Source organism: Macaca nemestrina, chromosome 7 (genome assembly GCF_043159975.1).
Source record: "Macaca nemestrina isolate mMacNem1 chromosome 7, mMacNem.hap1, whole genome shotgun sequence".
Classification (NCBI taxonomy): domain Eukaryota; kingdom Metazoa; phylum Chordata; class Mammalia; order Primates; family Cercopithecidae; genus Macaca; species Macaca nemestrina.
Genome location: NC_092131.1, coordinates 107,295,703 through 107,312,930, shown reverse-complemented (window position 1 = coordinate 107,312,930; position 17,228 = coordinate 107,295,703). Strand labels below are relative to the sequence as shown.

At 45.7% G+C, this 17,228-nt stretch overlaps 1 protein-coding gene and 1 long non-coding RNA gene across 4 annotated transcripts in view; one reads left to right on the top strand and one right to left on the bottom strand.

Moving 5' to 3' along the window:
- Positions 1–17,228, bottom strand: part of LOC105464709 (phosphodiesterase 8A) — a 156,760-nt gene that overhangs the window by 31,601 nt on the left and 107,931 nt on the right. For all 3 annotated transcript variants that reach the window (XM_011712732.3, XM_071100775.1, XM_071100776.1), the window contains 3 exons: positions 10,874–10,962; positions 8,862–8,913; positions 8,731–8,773 (listed from right to left, as the gene is read on the bottom strand). In XM_011712732.3, the coding sequence (XP_011711034.2) occupies positions 8,731–8,773; positions 8,862–8,913; positions 10,874–10,962 (184 nt within the window). The remainder of the gene's footprint in view (positions 1–8,730; positions 8,774–8,861; positions 8,914–10,873; positions 10,963–17,228) is intronic.
- LOC139364399 (uncharacterized) lies at positions 9,988–10,959 on the top strand. The gene is made up of 2 exons (XR_011626237.1): positions 9,988–10,080; positions 10,658–10,959. It is a non-coding gene; the product is annotated as an uncharacterized lncRNA (long non-coding RNA).

Sequence of the window (17,228 nt, the reverse complement as noted above, 5' to 3'; positions counted from 1 at the left end):
TATAGAGATGAAGACTATGAACAACCAGTTTTACGGGGGTAGAGTTTCTCAAAATGTCCCACCAGGTGCACAGATAAACAAGGGCTTTACAGCTCCAGATTATGTAATTACAGAGTTCCAGGACATAAAGTGACAACTGATAGAAATGCCCTCAGGGGAATTTCTCCTATTGTATTTCTATATAATTGAATAAAATGATGGGAAAATTTTGATCCCCACTCATCTTGCCCCAAAGAAAAAAAATCTTTCATTTTCTCTACAAAATAAGGACTACAATATCCCAGGGAAAACATTCTTCTCTTTCCTAGGGTAGTACGGTAAACACTGTTTGGGGTATATTTCAAATGATAGTTCATCTTCCTCCCTTTCACCCCCTCTTCTCTACGAAGGACACACTGCTCTCCTAGGCTTCAAATGGGGGACTGTCTTTGACTCTTCTCTAATCCTGACCCCCACAGCAATCACTGACAAAGCAACTCTGACTTACCTTCCTGACCCCTTCTCTGTGCACCTGCTGGGTACCATACATCCCCATTTCACAGACAAGGAAACTGGGAGCTGCTCTGCAGATGAGTGCACAGCAGGGTGGGCGCTGAGCTCGGCTCTTCCCACAGCCATGGAGTAGCTTCTCTGCCTTGTCTTGGCTTCCTCACCCAGAACTTCTCTCCCTGCTCATGGACAGGATCTGAATGCAGGCCCTTAGCACTTCCTCTGCACCATCGAGAAGCCTCTTCACCTGCTCTTTGCTTCTTTGCCCAATTAAACTAAATCCTCTTCTCTGTAGGCACTAAAGAGTGAACATGTCAAGGTCACCAACGACCTCCTTTTTTGCTAAGTCTGAAGGCTACAACTCAATCCTTACCTGACCTGACTTGATTGTGGTACTAGACACAACTGATCCCTTTCTGGACACTCCTGTTTGCAGAGTCCACACTCTCCTGGTTTTCCTTCCACTTCTTACTACTCCTTTCTAGTTTCTTTCATGATTTCCTCTTCCTCAGTATCCCTGGTGTTTCCAAAGGTGGTTTTTCAAAGGTTCTGTCCTTAGTCCTTCTCAGTCAACAAAACCTCCTTGGGAGATCTCATTCCTTCCTATGGTTTTAATTAACTCCTATATTGCCATCTTACCCCAGGCCTCTCTCCTGAGCTCCAGACTTACATCTTAACTTACCATTTACCACCTTATTTAGACACTCCTCAGGCACTGCAAATGAATTCATTATCCACCATGAAGTCCTTATCTTTTTCCAAATCTGCTCTTTAACCCAGGTCACTGAACAGCATCTACTATAAGGTGGACAGAAGTCATCCATCACTTCTCCCCCTCCCCTCTCCTCCGCCTTCAATGGGTCAGCCAAATCTAAGGATTCTACCTCCTAAACACCTCGAGTCTATCCCCAGCTCTGTCCTTGTCCGAGCTCAGACATTTGTCATCCTCTCTGGATTATAACAATGGCCTCCCAGATTGGCTCCAAAACACCAACCTTTCCCCCTTCAACTTATTCTCTGCAGGCTGCCAAGTGATCGCTGTAAAACAAAAATCCAACCAAATCTCTCAATCAAAACACTTCAATGGCTCATCCTTGTCTTTAGGATAAGATTCAAACTCCTCAGTGTGGCACCCAGAGTCCTATGAGGTCTACGCCCCCTATCTCTATCCACCTTGAACTATTTATGATTTGTTAATTTGCCTCCCAAACCTCTATGATTTGGTACAAACCACTGACTTGGAAATGTGCCTCTCCCATGCCACCTTCTTCGACTGGTTACCTCTGATCTTCTTTGAAGATGCAGTTCAGGTATCATAACTTTTGGGAAACCTTTCCTTAAAGTCTCTCCACACCACCCCAACAGTGCTGGGTAACAGCCTGCTTTATTGTCTTGCCTTCCTTGCTAACATGAATGACTTGAGAGCAGGGACAGTTTTTCTTGTCTTTCCTAGGTGACCAGCACTGTAGCTACCATCTGCTAGAAGCAGCATATGTATATAGAAGCTCAATAAATACACATCTGCTTCACCAAAAACTTGCACCTTCCTGCTGTGCACAAATCAAAGTTCTGTTATATCAGTCACTCTGATTCTGTGGCTCCCCTGCTCAAAATCCTTCAGCGTTTCAGAGATAAATAACTTCCTGGCATTCAAGGACAGGTAAGGTTGGCCTACAGCAGCCTGCCTTTCATCTTGCACTGTGTTTCCCATGAATGTGCTGCATCAGCACAACTGCTCCGTCTCTGGAACAGCCTTGACATCGGCTCCTTTCGTCTGAGACACGACACTGCACCCTCTTCAAGTGTTTATTCCTTCAAATGTCCCCTCTTCTCAACCACATGGAGCCAGAAGTGTGTCTCCTTCCTCTGAGCTTCATGATGAGTAATGTCCACATAGCCTGGGCTGGGAACTTATGATTATTTGTTCCTTCATTCTTACCTCTTTTATTCCACTCAACAAACCTTTACTGGGCACCCACCATGTGTGCTGCCCTAAACTAGGCATTAGGGAGGTGAAAATGAGTAAGTTATGGTCCATGAACTCAAAAGGAGATGGTCAGTGGGGAAAAGGGTGGGTAAATCAAGAGTTACAGTAATACTTTTAAAGTTCAGGAGGAGTCTGGAGGGGGAAGTGGCAGATTCTCAAGGGAGTGGGGGCAGAAAGGAGATGGATGGGGTCTTGTAGCTGCAGCCAAGATACGGAGGAGGAGGACAGCATTTCCAGGAGGAGGAAACTGCTTGTGCAGATAGAGGAGTGTGGCTGAAGAGGAGCAAGTAGCAACTGTGTATGAAGGATGCACTGTGGAAAAATGGAGGGAGACTAAGCAGGCTTTAATTTCTATTTGACTGTTTCAAAGTTACTTTATGTAAATACAAGACCCTCTTGTTCCTAAAAGCCCTGCTAAGCTCACTCCTCCCCTAGTCCCTGTAGCACGTTATAGATGATTCTAGCAATTTTCGCCCAGTGGGTAGAGATGGACCGTGTCTCCACCCTGTCACCCCAGTGCCCAGTTCTCAGAAGCTCTCCTCAGGGAATACCAAGAGGTTGAAGATGAAGTGTAAGGCTTACATCCCAACGAGACTACCAACTCCTGAAAGTGTGCTGCGCCCAGGGCCTCCTGCTTACTGAGTGCTCAGAAAACACACACTCATCCTGAGGTACCCGGCCTGCCAGTGGAGAGAACACTAAACAGGCCTCCACAGCCAGGGCCTGGGCTCAGGATCACCTGCAACTTCATGTCTCTGCTCCTGGCTTCCTGTTCTGTGAAACAGGGTCCATAAGCTCTGCCTATCCTTTCAATAGAGAAAAATTAATAGCATTTCCTTGACCTGCTGGGTAAATCCTGGGAACCCTGGAAAAACAGTGGGGATGATGAGAGGGGGTAACCAATCAGTACCCCTCAAAAACAGCAGCTTCCTCCAACTCACATTAGCCCTGCAGCCTGGAAGTATGAGCTCCAGTTTGGATATGAGGAAGTCCAGGTCCCAGTATCTTATGTGACTTGCCCAAAAGTCATTTTGCCAGGACCACAGCAGACTGTCAGAGCATTTCCTCAGGCACTATCAACAAGCATTTGCAGAGCACTTACTCTGCAACAGGGCCACCTCCAAACTGCCAAGCCCACAGGACTCTGCACATGGGCCTCTGGTAACTACCTACCTCTTCCTCCCAAGAAAGCTCACTTTCTCCAGGTGCAGACCAAATCTCCCAAGTATTTTAAATGATCTATGAGGCCTCTAACAATGGCCCCAACCCTGGTAGCCCATGAGAACACCTGCAAAGTATGAGGCCTGGGCTCCATTCCATACAACCTGAACAAGAACCAGAGCCTGTCACATTACTGGTAAGGCCTGTCCTGACCACCTCCTCATCCCCTGAATGCCCAATCCCCTGGCTTCATTCTTCTCCACAGAACTTAACACCATCTGATATACTGTATGTTTGTTTGCTTACTGTCTACCTCACCCCCAGCTAGAAACACATCTTGCAAGCAGAGACATAGATGTTGCCTGGTGCACAGCAGTTGTGCACTGAGTTTGGATGAATGATGAATGAATGAATTAATCCTGCTCCTCAGTGCTCCTCTGGTCATTATTCACATGTCTCTTATGGCTGGACTCCTTTCTTGGTACTCAGTCTTCCTGCCTCACTTTCTCTCTCCAGGAGAGTTGGCCCAGGGCCAAAAGTTTTGGCTTATCACTTCAGATGTGGTAAGTTCAAATCTAAACTTACTGTCCACTCCCTGTACAAATCTGCTCTTTCTTATGATCTTATGTGCACTTGTTATTTTAATTAATGTTATCCAGTGGCCAAGCTAGATATCTCGGTGTCATTCTCAAGTCTTCTCTTTATCCCACACAGTAAGCTGGTTCCCAAATCCTACTGATTATACTTAAGTAACTCCTGAATCCAGTCTCTGATTGGACTCCTGAGGCAGGATTCAGGAGTTACTTTGTCTTCAATCTCTTTTCTCCATGACTATCTTTATAAGACCTGACTCTTTCCCATTTACCTATTTATACAGATTCACTTGGCCTTCCTCTGCCTGGATTCACAGGATGAATCCAAACTGGCCTGCCCGAGCCTCGCCTCTCTACGCCTTTATGTGTGCTGCTCCTCCCACCTTGTCCTCTGCATGACCACTACTTCTCTCCAGACACCAGGTCAACCATCATCATCATTATTGCTGGGAAGCATCCCCCAGCTTTTCTCCAGTGTGGTACTACAAACCACAGCATATTCAAATTATTTTCTCCTGCCACCGGAGAGTGAGACTCATGTTCATTTCAGTATGCTTACAGCCAGGCTCATCGCCTGACCTAGAACAAATCAATAGATTGGACAATTGTCACTACAATTTGGTGTCCTCAGTGAGACAGTGTCACGTGAAAACACATGGGCCATGGAAAAGGGAGCATGTATTGGGATTTTATTACTCTTTTGGATGCTCAGATCCTGAACCTTCCTTCCCATGTCTAGGGAGTACTAAGTCCTCTCACTATGGAAGGGAGAAGGCCAGAGACTCCATTGCTCCATACCCAGTTAGTGATAGAGTAGGTGACACAGGCCCAGCCAAATGAGTCTGCTTTTGAGAGAGTGAGGCAAGGAAGCGAAGTGTGAAGAAGCTATGCTACCCGTGGTGAGAACAGCAACATCCCATAACTAGACCTCAACAGGGCCAGTGGTGCTCAAAGTTCAGTAGTGACAGCAGGGGCCCCCTAAGCACAGTGCTCCTATGGCATGCCTAGGGCAGTGGGGACAGTTGCTCAGCTTCCCCAGGTTCCTGCCTCCTTTTCCAAAACTAGTTCTAGAGCTTTCTTGTCCAATCTGTAAGCAACCCTATTTCCTTCCAAAAAACAAAAAACAAAAAAACTCCTTTCTGCTTAAGATTTGATTTCTGTTGTGTGTAACCAAGGACTTTGGCTGGCCCATGGCCTATAATAGCTCCACCCTGCCTTCTCAAGTGAAGATGACCAGTTGAGACCTTTGGACATAAAGCTGTTTATGCTGCTAAGGGGGGAGGTAGGATGGGCAGGTGGCTCATCTGGGTGGGATGGGTAAAACTCCTAAGTCAGCGTTGATCAAGTAAAACGACCAAATGGCCTCGATATAAATGCAGTTTGGGAGATGCTCCCCCTGCCGAACATTTCTTCTGACTGCATCACTGACTCTGCCTCTCAGTCCCAGCTCTGCCATATCCTGGCTGCCCAACTCTAGGCTGTCTTTGAACTTTTTTCTTTTTTTAGACAGTCTTGCTCTGCCACCCAGGCTGGAGTGCAGTGGCGCGATCTCGGCTCACTGCAGCCTCTGCCTCCCAGGTTCAAGCAATTCTCGTGCCTCAGCCTCCCCTGTAGCTGAGACCACTGGCGCGTGTCACCACGCCCGGCTAATTTTTTGTATGTTTGGTAGGAACAGGTTTTCACCATGTTTCCCGGGCTGGTCTCAAACTCCTAGGCTCAAGTGATCCACCCGCCTTGGCCTCCCAAAGTGCTAGGATTACAGGTGTGAGCCACCACACCTGGCTCATTGAACTTTTCTGAGCCTCAGTTTCTTCCTCTGTAATAAAGGAATATAAATAATAGTCATACCTACTTTACAGCGCTATTCTTTTTTTTTGGGGACGGAGTTTCACTCTTGTTGCCCAGGCTAGAGTACAATGGCTCGATCTCGCCTCACCATAACCTCAGCCTCCCGGGTTCAAGTGATACTCTTGCCTCAGCCTCCTGAGTAGCTGGGATGAGAGGCATGCGCCACCACGCCTGGCTAATTTTGTATTTTTAGTAGAGATGGAGTTTCTCCATGTTGGTCAGGCTGGTCTCAAACTCCTGACCTCAGGTGATCCACCTGCCTTGGCCTCCCAAAGTGGTGGGATTACAGGTATGACCCACCACGCCCGGCCATATGGCACTATTCTTAAGAGTTAAAAAACAAATGCTTAAAACCAAGTAAAAGCCCCCTGTGAACTTGCAGTGTAGGACTCTCCATAACAGGCCCACACGTGCTGCTTCTACTCTGACGCCTCCAGCCCCTGCAATCTGGCTTCTGCCCTCGCCATTCTCCAAAAACTGCATGTCTGCAGGTCACAGACAAGCTCTTGAATGCAAAGCATTCCATCTCTGGCTCCATATCCCCCTCCTTCCCTATGTGTGCTGCAGCCCTGACCAGTCTTGATGCTTCCCGTTCTCCCTGCCTTGAGCTTCAGCAACACTCTCCAGACTCCCCCACTCTCTCTAACCCCTCTTTCCTGCTTCTGTTTCCTCCTTCTCTGGAGGTAGGTGGTCTCCAGGAATCCACCTCACCCCTCCTCTCCTTTTCTTGCTGTTCTCTTCCACTGTAACCTCAAAGTTTCCATTCCCCTTTCCCATCCCTGGTTTCCATCACATCCACATCTGTGCTACTTGCTAATGCTTGGCTGGCCAGAAACATTTTCATCTCTAGTCCTAACCTCTTTGCAGAACACAGAAGCCAGTGCTCAGCAGGTACTCAACAGAAATCTGTAGAATAAATGGGCAAAGGGGTGAATAAACAAACCCACCTGACTGCCAGCAGGATCTCACAGGTAGAGCTCTACACATTCATCCTCCCCAGCCCTACTGCTACTCCTTGAATCTACAGGCTCAGAAACCACCTTTTCAAGGACTTTCTTGCTTTTCTCTCTCTAGTCCCACACCATCATCACATCTGGCCTCTCTTCTCTCTTCCTACTGTCGTCACCTTATTATTCCCTGGCCATTGTTTTCTTTCCTCTCGACTATGGCAGTGCTGGTATTCTCTCTGGTGTCTCCTTCCATGTCATCTGACATACATCCTCTAAGAGCTTCTCAGAGCTCAGATATCATCACGCTGCTCCCTGACTCACAAATCCTCAGAGACTCCCACTGTCTATAGATGAAAATGGAAACTTCCCACCTAGCATTTCAGGATTCTTACTGACCCAAATACCTCTTTCCCCACTGACCTTTTATACCAGTCAAAATTTAGTACTTCCTTTTTCTGGAACATGCCCTGTACTTTCCCTCTTCTATGCCTGTTTTTATTGCTGGAATGCTTTTCCGCTCACACTTCTTTTCTTATTCAAATCCACATCTCCCTGCCTAGGACACCACCCACTGCCCTCTCTCATTCCTGCGGATCACTTCTTATCGCTTGCTCTGTTCCTTTGTGTCAATGTGTCTCTCTTCTTTTCAGACTAAATCTCTGATTGCTCCTGGGGCACCCGTAAAAACTGTGCATCAGAGCCCTAGTGTTAGCCCTCCTGGATTCAGGTGCTAGCTCTGCCACTTCCTAGATGGAGATCCTTGGGCAGATTATTTAAACTTTCAGTTTCCTTACCTGTAAAGAGAATTTCACCTAAAAATGCTCACCTCCTTGAATTATTCTAAGGCTTCATTAAAATAAGCTGTACCTAAAGCACTTAGCACAGGTATCTTGTACACATTAAGTGCTCACAAAAATATGTAGTAAATGTTCCTAGAGTGAAAGAATGAACTGTTCTGGTAAGGCAGAAAGCATATCACCGACAGCATGAAGGGAAGCCTTCTCCTTAGAGGCTCGTACAGACCAGCTGGGCAAGCAGAGCACACTACTCAGGCAAGGTAGGGTGGCACACCAAGTGTCTACGCAGCCACTTGATGGAGCACCTCCTGCCGGAAGCTGGAGTGGCTCTTCACCATCCCAGCCCAGCCCCTTCATCTGTGAGGACCAGAATAGGAAGTGGCTTACTGAAGCCATGACACATTTGAAGGAAACAGGTGACTCCAAGTCAGGGAAATGCATTTGCAGTAACAAAGCTATGGGGATGAGCAGACGGTGTCCAAGGCATGGTTAAGAAACACAGAGGTGAGGCAAGTGCGAGGGGCCCAGTTACCTCCCTGTAGGCTGGCAGTGATAAGTGTCAGGACAGATGAAGACGTCCCTGTTAAAGGACTGTGTGATAATCACCCAATCCTCTTAAAGCATAAATGAGGTTATAAAACTACACTTCGCATGAGTTCATGCATTTCAGTTGACCAGTTCTTTCCCTCGCAGGTTCAGAGACCCGCCCCAGGGCACCTGTCAGAATGCTCACAGGTGCTCAAGTCCTTTGACTCATAAGCCAACCTGGGGAGTCAAGGAGAGACATGTTGCCACAGGCTGAGGAAAATCCCACCATTACACCAGGCAAGCTAGTTAAAGATCTGTTTTTATTTTTTTTCTCCAAACACTCAACGAACTCTAAGAATAAATATGGGGCACCCTACCTGTATGAGTGTCAGACTGAACACATTCGGGTATTTTCTCAGCCTAAAAGTGAATTTTAAAAGCCATTAGTTCTGATTGCTGAAAATCTTGCTGGGGTGTTCCTGGGGTCCCAGGGGCTCTCCTTACGTACCTTATTGTTGCCATTGCACACTCTGATAATGGACACATAGTGTCTAATTTTTCTGCAAGTAAAAAACAATGCATTATTTCTCTTCTGACTCTCTAATTTGATGGATATGTCGTTAATTTTTCATTATGAAATGGCACCTCCCTTTTGTAATACACAAAATGCTCTGAGAACATTTCTTCTTACTGTGACCAAGGCCACCAATAATAAACAAGAGATAACAAACATCCTTTGGTGTCTCTGTACAAGTGACTTCAGTAAAAATGACAAAATTCTTCCCAATTAATCATGAAACAATCAAATATACATGTTTTTTAAAATGAACGGCATGTTAACCAACCAAGAGGCTTTAGTTCCTTAACATGTTTTATTTTCACAACCCTTTATATTGATGCTTTTCTTCAAGTTCCAACAAACAATCTGCTCACAGTCACTGGTGGCCACAGCCGCAGGCCACACTGGGAGTTGAGGTTCACACTGAACGTGGTTAGCTAGACTTCTAAAACAAAGCAACGAAGGCTTAGCTCAGAGGCTGCTGACTCTTCTCATTTATTTATTGTTCCTTCAGTTTTTTCACTTTTTCCCCTTGATAATCAAATCCCTATGTACTTACCACAAAAAATTTGGAAAGGACATAAAAGGGCAAAGAATCAGAACAGAGAACCCACACAGATCCATCTCCCTGAGGCGATCACCAACTGGCAGCAAAGCCTGGTGACAAAGCACGTGAGCCGTGCAGTCAGTGCTGAGGTCTGCAGCCTGGCTGCGCCTCACGCTGGCAGCTGGACCCCTGGGCTAGAAACCTGACCTCTCTAAGCCTCAGTTTCCTCATCTGTAAAGTGGAGATGATCACAGCCCCAACCTCACAGGGCTGCAGTTAGGATGGAATGAAGTGGCATCTAACAGACACTGGGAACTGGCCAGGAAGGGAGGGGCTCAATTAAACAACAGCAGTTACTACAACTGTCACTGCCATACTTTCTCCTGTTCTTTTTTCCTTCTTTCCTTTGCATGATTGAGATTAAACACTAGGTATCATTTTACATTTTACTTTTTGCATTTAACATTATATCATAACCTTTCTCATATTTGTTTTTTGTTTGTTTGTTTTTCCTTTTGAGACAGCGTCGACTGGAGTACAGTGGCACGATCACAGTGTAGCCTCGACCTCCCAAAATCAAGCGATTCTCCCGATTCTTCCACATCAGTCCCCTGAAAACTGGTAAGTGTGTGTCACCACACTTAGCTAATTTTTAAATTTTTTGTAGGGATGGGGGTTTCACTATATTGCCCAGGTAGATCTCAAACTCCTGGGCTCAAGGGATCTTCCCACCTTGGCCTCCCAAAGTGCTAGGATTACGGCATGAGGTAATTTAATTTTCTATGATCATCATTTCTACTTTTTTTGGCCCTAATCTTAGAACCTGTGAATATGATCGTCATTTCTAATGGCTGCAATATTTTAGGTGTTCTGTAATTCATATTCATAATTTTCATCTTACCATATTATTTCTTTAAGATAGGTTTCTGAGATAAACTGTCTGAAATTTTTAGGCTCCTGATATATACTGGTTTCCAAACTGCAGTCACATCTGTTTTATATAAGAATGTCCATAACTGTTAGTATTTAAAATATTTTTATCTAATTTGATGGGTCTTTGCAGAAATAATACATAGCCTATCAAATTAGGTAAAAAATATTTTCAATATAGGGAGTCTACCAGTTAGTATTTCATACAGCTTATTGAAGTGACATTCTGATTTAAACAAATACTTCGGTTTCTTGTGTATCCATGCAGCTTAAACAGGACTGCTCTGAGTACGGCGGCTGTGCGCTGCAAGTGGAGGGTCAGACTGTAGCCATGAGGAAGTCACCAAGGAAACACTACCCTGGAAGGCCATTCTGTGATGACACCTGACCTTAAAACTTCCGTCAGCAGTCCTTAACTTAAAGCAAATTCTGCAATAACCCAAAACACTGTATGTTGACTGATGTACTTTTTTTTTCCACTTACCCTCCCTGTCCAATGACAGGTATTATCTTCACATTTTGTTGTATATTATCTCCGTTTTTCTTTTTGGCATAGTAAATTCCTTGCCACTCCTATAAATGGAATGTAAGCATCATCATACTTTGTGTTGAAAACATAAACCCAAAAACATTTTCCACTTCAGTTCTGATTCACTTACGTTACTAAAGCAATTAAGATAAAAAACGATCTCAACCCTAAACCGATTTCAGGTAATCGGACAATTCTTTCTTAACTTCCAAAGTCCGTCTCCTTCTGAGTTGCTGACAAAAGTCAGGTCACCATAGTCTAAGTGGCCATATATTTTCAGTGGCCATCTGCAGACAAGAGGGGTCCTGGACACACAAATAAAGGGCACTCCCTCTCACTTCCTCCTCTCAAAACTCCCACCTGCTGAAGTGGAAGAGGGGGCTTAGCCTCTGCCCCTGTGTTTGGGAGGGGAAGAATATCCAGACTGGGGGCCAAAAAGGGCCATTATGTGACCACTACCAGCTTCTGAAGTGAACTAAATGGCTTGAGGCCCCTCTGGGATGTGTGAAGGTTTCACCCCCTATATATGGGGTATGGAGGATGAGGTAACAGCCAGGACCAAACTCAAGTAAAACAAACGATGAGACCTTAAAACCCAGGGCTGAAATCACATTAGCTGTGCTCTCCTGATCAGACACAGAACGTGGGGATTCTTTCAGACAGGAAGTGCAGCCTGGGGAAGGAAGTCTATGCAGAACAAGACCACAGCAAGAGAACCAGGTTGTGGTGACTCCCTTTATCTTGGGGTGGTAGGGAAAGCCAAGATGGAGCTGGGTTTTGTCACCATCCTAAAATGTTATGAATTCCTCCAAGAAATCACCAAGGCCCTTAAGCTATGGAAATCCCTAAAACCCACAGTAGGACACTGAACCCCTAGGGTATACCATAACCTTCTTAGCCTTCCAGAGTCCCTCAGGACCTAGAGTTGACCCAGGCCAGGAGTTGAGCACCATGGCAGCCTTGTTGGCTTAGCTGAAGTTTCCTATCCAGAGCCCTACTCCAGGTCAATTCTGAAATATTCTAGTTTGGTACGTGGCAACCTGCATCCAAATACCAATGGTAAGAGCTCATCTTCAGACTCCTCTAGGAAAGCAGATCAAAAAGAAACCAGGATACTCCGATAGAATCAAAAGATGATTACTGATGCTTCCTAATTCTGAAAACAATGGGCACCAAAAAAAGGGCTATATCAAAAAACAGCCAGAAAGCCCAGCTAAGTCCTTAGCTCACACTGGAGAAGAAGGGAGGTATGGGCCTTAGTACAGTTCTGAGGCGGAGCTCAGCCCAGAGGACGAGGCTGGCAGTCCAAAACCGCTAAGGACTAAACAGGGTTCCCTAGGCAGAAATAAGTGGGTTGTTCTCCATATCCACAACTTGCATGCCTACCTTAGAAGGAAGGCTTCAGGAGATAGGTCTAAGGGTTACTTCTGAAGCTCACTATCAAGGGGAATACGGGAAATTGTGACATTTGCAAAACCATGAATATACTAAAAACCACCAAATTGTATACTTTATTTATTTTTTGAGACAGGTTCTCGCCATTCACCCAAGCTGGAGTGCAGTGGCACAACCATGGCTTATTGCAGCCTCAACCTCCCAGGCTCAAGTGATTCTCCTACCTCAGCCTCCCAAGTAGCTGGGAACACAGACACATATCACCATGCCCAGCTATCAAATAGTATACTTTCAACGGGTGACTTGTATGGTACAGAAATTACATCTCAGTAAAGCTGATACATTAAAAAGAGAGAGAGAAAAAAAATTACAGGGATCAATTCAATCAGTGAGCATTTAAAAAAATATATTCAGGCCGGGCACAGTGGCTCACGCCTGTGATCCCAGCACTTTGGGAGGCTGAGGCAGGCAGATCACGAGGTCAAGAGATTGACACCATCCTGGCCAATGTGGTGAAACCCTGTCTCTACTAAAAATACAAAAAATCAGCGGGGCGTGGTGGCATGTGCCTGTAGTCCCAGCTACTCGGGAGGCTGAGGCAGGAGAATTGCTTGAACCTGGGAGGCGGAGGTTGCAGTGAGCAGCCTGGTGACAGAGCGAGACTCCGTGTACACACACACACACACACACACACACACACACTTTCAGGATTTTCTTCTCCTTTCTGAATAGACTTGAGTGGCTGAGCGATCCCAAGTCAAGGCTAACAGGCCATTCCAGCCAAAGTTCCACAGTCCATCTAAAGAAACAGGACAATTTAGACAATGGCTTGGCTTGGGTAACAGAGTCACTGGAAAACAGAGTTTTCCAGTCACCAGTGGAAACAAAAAATATTTACTTACATAAATATCATATAAGATTTAGTTCCAGCTGGGCACTGTGGCTCACACCTGTAATCCCAGCACTTTGGGGGCTGAGGCAGGTGGATCACGAAGTCAGGAGTTCGAGACCAGCCTGGCCAACATGGTGAAACCTCGTCTCTACTAAAAGTACAAAGATTAGCCAGGCATGGTGGTAGGTGCCTGTAATTCCAGCTACTCAGGAGGCTGGGGCAGGAGAACTGCTTCAACCCGAGAGGCGGAGGTTGCAGTGAGCCGGTATCACGCCATTGCACTCCAGCCTGGGCAACAGAGTGAGACTCTGTCTCAAAGAAATAAATAAAAAGATTTAGTTCCTGATAATAATAACAGTACTACCTTAGAATGCTATCATGAAGATTAGGTTGGGTAATTCATGTAAACAAACTCTTAGCAAAGTCCTGACATATAGTAAACATTCAGTAAATGAGCTGGTTTGGGTACAGGTGGTTTGCACAGGCCTCTTTCTCCAGGCCAAGCTCCCCTCAGAACAGGAGTAAGACTACTACCTCCCTTCTGTCTGCCTCAAGCTATGCACCAAGCTAGGCTTCTCTGGCTATTGATGCAGTCCCTCTTGGCACCCATTGTCTTGAGAAATAAATCATCATCATCCAGCCATCCTATCACCAAGGTGAGCACAGTGCATGTACATGATAAACTGTCAAAGAACACTTGGAGCTTTTGTTACTGAATGGGAAAGGTAGGCTGAGGTTCAACTATAGAATCCTGGCAGCCAAGTTGAGGACTATGAGCTCTATGCTGAGGAAGCAACATGACAAAATGATGACTCAGTAAGACTAATGAGGCAGTAGTAAATGGTGGACTGAGTGGAGATGGAGGATCCTGGACAAGGAGACAGAGTTACACGCTGTAACTCCACAGTGTGAGAAGAAGGCCCTGAAGAAGGTCAGGCCCAGGGAGTGGACCCTCAAAGCAGGGGTTTAATAGCCATCAATGCTCACGGATTTGATGGAGGGGACCAACAGGCAGGAAGGGATCAAAACCATTTCAGGAATCTAAGTCAAAGCAACTGTGAGGTTGGTCCATGAGCAGAGACAGCAGGAGTTGGAAGAGAGATTGGGTTTTTTGCTTATGGGAGATGAGAGAAAACCATTGCTAGACAATTAAGATGATAGCAGGATGCTGAACCAGACCTTGGAAAAGAGGCTGACACTAAAACCAGAGAAGTGTGAGATTTCTACAGAGCAGAAAAGATACTTCAACAACAAAGAAGCATTCTGAGGGACAACAATAGTGGGCAAAGGCCAGAGTTCTGGTAAATCTGGGAGGAAACAGGAGGAAGAAGAATAGGAAAAGGGGAGCCCGTGAGAGAGGAAAGCAAAGGCACAGGAGCTAATAAAGGTCAAAGTTTTGAAATGCTAAAGAGTTCTGCAGCTGCACATCATCATCATAGGCATCTCAGTAGCCACCATTTATTTGGCACCCATTAAATGGCAGAAGAAGAATAACACAGTTTCTGAGGGAGGGAAAAAAAAATCAAGATTTCTAAGAGGCCATGCATGGTGGCTCACGCCTGTAATCCCAGCACTTTGGGAAGCTGAGGGAGGAGGACTGCTTGAGCCTAGGAATTTGAGACCAGCTTGGGCAACACAGTGAGACCTCATTTCTACAAAATATGTTAAAAAAATTAGCCAGGTGTGATGGTACACACTTGTGGTCCCAGCTACTTGGGAGGCTGAAGTGGGTGAATCACTTGAGCCTGGGAGATCAAGACTGCAGTGAGCCAAGATCGTGCCACTGCACTCCAGCCTGAGTGACGGAGCAAGACCCTGTCTCAAGAAAAAAAAAAAAAAAAGATTTCTAAAAGAGAAGAGACAATGTGAAGTTTAGGTATCTGAGAAGATGGGAGACTATGGGTTCTAGAGCCCTGATAGACAAGTCTTGGGGAAGAAAAAAGAAGAGTCAGGTGGATATACATACAGGATGCAAAGACACATGAGTGCAAGGGGCTGGAAATCAACATACCTGTTATTTTTACCCAAAAGAGGAGCCACTGACAAGAATGGGCAGCAGGGGTTTGTGGAGATGGAAAACATTTATAATATTCCCTGCTTGAACATCATCAAAATTTCTCTTCTGCCCTAAGAAGGTCCAACTTCAATATCCAACACCTAGTATCTGACACTCTAAGGCCCCAACTCCTGGCCATTTGGCCATTTCCTGAGTCTCCATTCTGCAATGTTGGTCCCCAGCAGATGCCTGAATTCCCCTTCCTGATCACATGCCACTGTTCCATAAGGCCTGCTGACCCTTCAACAAGCCCTGCTCCCTGGAGATGGAATTATGGATTCTTTCACCTCAAAACACAGGCCAGCTCAGCAGCCTGCCCTGCTGCCATGTTGCCCATAGACCGGCAGGTTGCTGACAAAGGACAAAAGTCACTTTTTCATGCTCCCCAAAAACTAGGAAACACAAAACAAATACCCAGGCTCTTTTTACAAATAAAGCAATATAGGCCAGCTGCAGTGGCTCACGCCTGTAATCCCAACACTTTGGGAGGCCAATATCGGAGGACTACTTGAGCCCAGGAGTTCGAGACCAACCTGGACAACATAGGGAGACCCCGTCTCTACAAATAATTAAAAAATTGGACATGATGGCATGTGCCTGTGGTCCCAGCAACTCAGGAGGCTGAGGCAGGAGGACTGCTTGAGCCCAGGAGGTCAAGGCTGTTGCACCTCTGCATTCTAGCTTGGGTGACAGAATGAGACCCTGTCTCAAGAAAAAAAAAAAAGGAAAGCAGTATAGGGGTCAATAATTTGATGATGTTTCCTATTCTTTGCTCACAATAAGTGTAATTTTAGAGAGCAGGTCTCTTGCTATTCAAGTTTGAGGCCTTTTGTTACCTGGTGCCCAACAGCACAACCGCAGCAGAGGTGAGACACAGTTCACACAGAACTGGATGGAGCCCAGCACTTAAGAGCGCATCCCTTCCTTACCTCTACTTGCCCCCTCAGTGAGGAGGACATGGAATGTCTCAGTGGAAGTTCTGCCACATCAAGGTGTACAAGGCCCATCCTGGTTCATACCCAGTTGAACCTCACAACAAAACCACTGGCTTATCCAGCAGTAGCAAAGAACCTAAATGCCAGGATTGAGGTGGCCGTGGTAACGCCCCCACCATGGCTGCTGTGGTCTCGGATGACTGCTGCTCTGTGGCCTCCTTCTGAGTATGCTCTTCTCAACCATGGAAAGGAATACTTGCCCTCACCTACATGGCGCACCTGAGCACCTGAGGGTCTCTTCATCCATCTTAGCTTTCATACCTCTCTTTCTAGAGGACCTTCCACTTCCTCTAGTAAAAAAAACCGAAACAAAACAAAACAAAACAAAATCCTTGACAGAAAAGTTGAAGGCAAAATAAGAGTATGCCTACTTTTTCATTCCCCTAGCAGGGCTTCACTGGGCCCCTGCAGCCGGTCTACTCTTTCCTTGTTCTCGCTTCAAGGCAATGTTGTGTGCTCAGAGACATAGGGAAGGCAAAGAGAAACATGCCAATTCATGGTGTCTTCATGGGGTCCAAGATGAGTGGAGTATAAGCTTTGCACAGCACCCTGCCCCTGTGGTAAGCTGCTGTTTTGTGCTACAAGATAGGCACTAGCCAAATGCCATAGGGGAGAGAGTATCACTTCCATCAGTGCCTCCACAGAACAGGCAGCACAAGTCACCAATTTTTCAAATGTTTGAAATAATCAGATTAATAGTCTCTACCCAACTTCCAAAAAAAAAAAAAAAAAAAAAAAAGTCCAGCAGAAAGGACCACAAATGATTGTGAAAAGCAGTAGTGTTTTCCTTCTCATCATATTTTAAAATCTGTCACAATGAGGCACTATCAGAGGCTGCGGTTCAGAGAAACAACCTTTCAGACTGAGCCTGCCTTTCTTCTGCCTGTTCCTTCAGCATCATGATTATGTGACATCTTACATTATTGAATAATGGTTACTTTTATTTGTTTGTTTCCAACCCTTGAATATGAG